The 1,507-nt window shown below is 60.5% G+C and overlaps 1 protein-coding gene and 1 gene segment (V, D, J or C); one reads left to right on the top strand and one right to left on the bottom strand.

The window, feature by feature from the left end:
- LOC103581264 (vegetative cell wall protein gp1-like) overlaps nt 1-596 on the bottom strand; it is a 3,977-nt gene extending 3,381 nt beyond the window's left edge. The window contains exon 1 of the mRNA XM_008563148.1: nt 546-596. Within this exon, the coding sequence (XP_008561370.1) occupies nt 546-596 (51 nt within the window). The remainder of the gene's footprint in view (nt 1-545) is intronic.
- LOC103581266 overlaps nt 1-1,502 on the top strand; it is a gene marked incomplete at its 3' end in the record, with an annotated part of 9,144 nt that extends 7,642 nt beyond the window's left edge. The window contains 2 exon segments of the C gene segment in view: nt 1,010-1,320; nt 1,419-1,502. Coding sequence covers nt 1,010-1,320; nt 1,419-1,502 — 395 coding nt within the window.
- Nucleotides 1,503-1,507: the final 5 nt, after the last annotated feature.

Below are 1,507 nucleotides of genomic sequence, written 5' to 3' on the forward strand. Positions count from 1 at the left end.
AGCTGGGCTTGAGCTGGGATGAGCTGTACTGGGCAGAGGTGGGCTGAGCTGAAGTGGGCTGGGCTGAGCTGGGATGAGCTGAACTGGGCTGAGCTGAAGTGGGCTGAGCTGGGAAGAGCTGAGTTGAGCTGAGCTGAGTTGAGCTGAGCTTGGCCGGGCTGGGCTGGACTAGGCTGGCCTTCTTGTGTTTGGTGGTTGAGCTGGGTTAACTAGGGTAACTGAGCTCGGTTCAGCAGGCATGGACTGGTTGGGATGGGCTGGGCTTGTTCATTAAGCTGCTTGGGGCTAGACTGACCGGGGATGGCCTACATTCCTGCAGCTGGGATGAGCTGGCCGTGCTACACCCTCTTAGCTCACATTGTGCTCGGCTGATCTAAGAATGTGCTGGCCATTCTTAGATACACTCACCAAGCAGAGTCTACACTGGTTCCCATCACCCTCCCTCTGACCCCACATACAGTCCTGAGCTGTCTGCCCTGGGAGATTTAGGGTGTGACTGAGATCAGGGCAGCTCGGGGAGCTGGTGGGGGCCCCTCTCTCCCTGCCTTGTGTGTGGTTCCCGGCTCCTCATGCGCCTTGTGCTCAGGGCTGATCATGACAGCCCCACAAGTCTGACATCCAAGGGAAGACAAGGCTGGTCCATGCCCACGCCTGATCCCTGAACAACTCTGATCCCAGACCCAGCATACAGGCGATGCCCTGGGTACAGGGACAGCAGAGCAGGGTGGGGACGGCAAGGATGGGAAGGCAGTGTGCTGTGATGGGCGCCTCAGTATGGTAGGGGCTGAGGCTGTCTCCTCCCACGCCCAGCAGCCTTGTACCTAGACCTCAGGCCTCACCATAGCTTCCCAGCCCACTGTTGGCCAGGTCAGCCCAAGCCCTGGAGTCCTGAAGGTGGGCTTAGCCCCAGCAGGATGGGGGGCTCAGAAAGAGATTCTGCAGCTGGCTCAAGAAGGCAGCTTCTCACCCCCTCCTCATTCTCTTTTGTCCCCCTTGGGTTCTCAGTGAGCCTGTCCTCCCCAAAAGTCTTCCCGCTGGTGTCCTGTGAGAGCCCCCAGTCACAGAAGAGCACGGTGGCCCTGGGCTGCCTCGCACGGGACTTCCTGCCCGACACCATCAGCTTCTCCTGGAACTACAAGAACAGCTCCTCGGTGAGCCGCAGCAATGTCAAGACCTTCCCAACGGTCCACAGACAGGGCACGTACGCGGCCACCTCGCAGGTGCTGCTGCCCGAGAGTGTGCCCCAGAGCACTGACGAGCACCTGGTGTGCAAAGTGCTGCACGGCACCACCAACAAAGACGTGATCGTGAACTTCCCAGGTGAGAACCGTCCCCTCCACTACCACAGAATAGAGAGCCCTGCATGGCAGGCACGGGGGTGGGCCAGGCCGGGCTGACCCCTTGTCCCCTCACTCCAGTGTTCACAGTGCTGCGCCCCAAAGTGGCCGTGCTCATCCCGCCCTGCGATTCCTCCTCCGGACCCAGCCAGCGCAAGACCAGGCTCATC

The sequence above is a fragment of the Galeopterus variegatus genome, unplaced genomic scaffold, assembly GCF_000696425.1.
Source record: "Galeopterus variegatus unplaced genomic scaffold, G_variegatus-3.0.2 Scaffold12699, whole genome shotgun sequence".
Taxonomy (NCBI): Eukaryota; Metazoa; Chordata; class Mammalia; order Dermoptera; family Cynocephalidae; genus Galeopterus; species Galeopterus variegatus.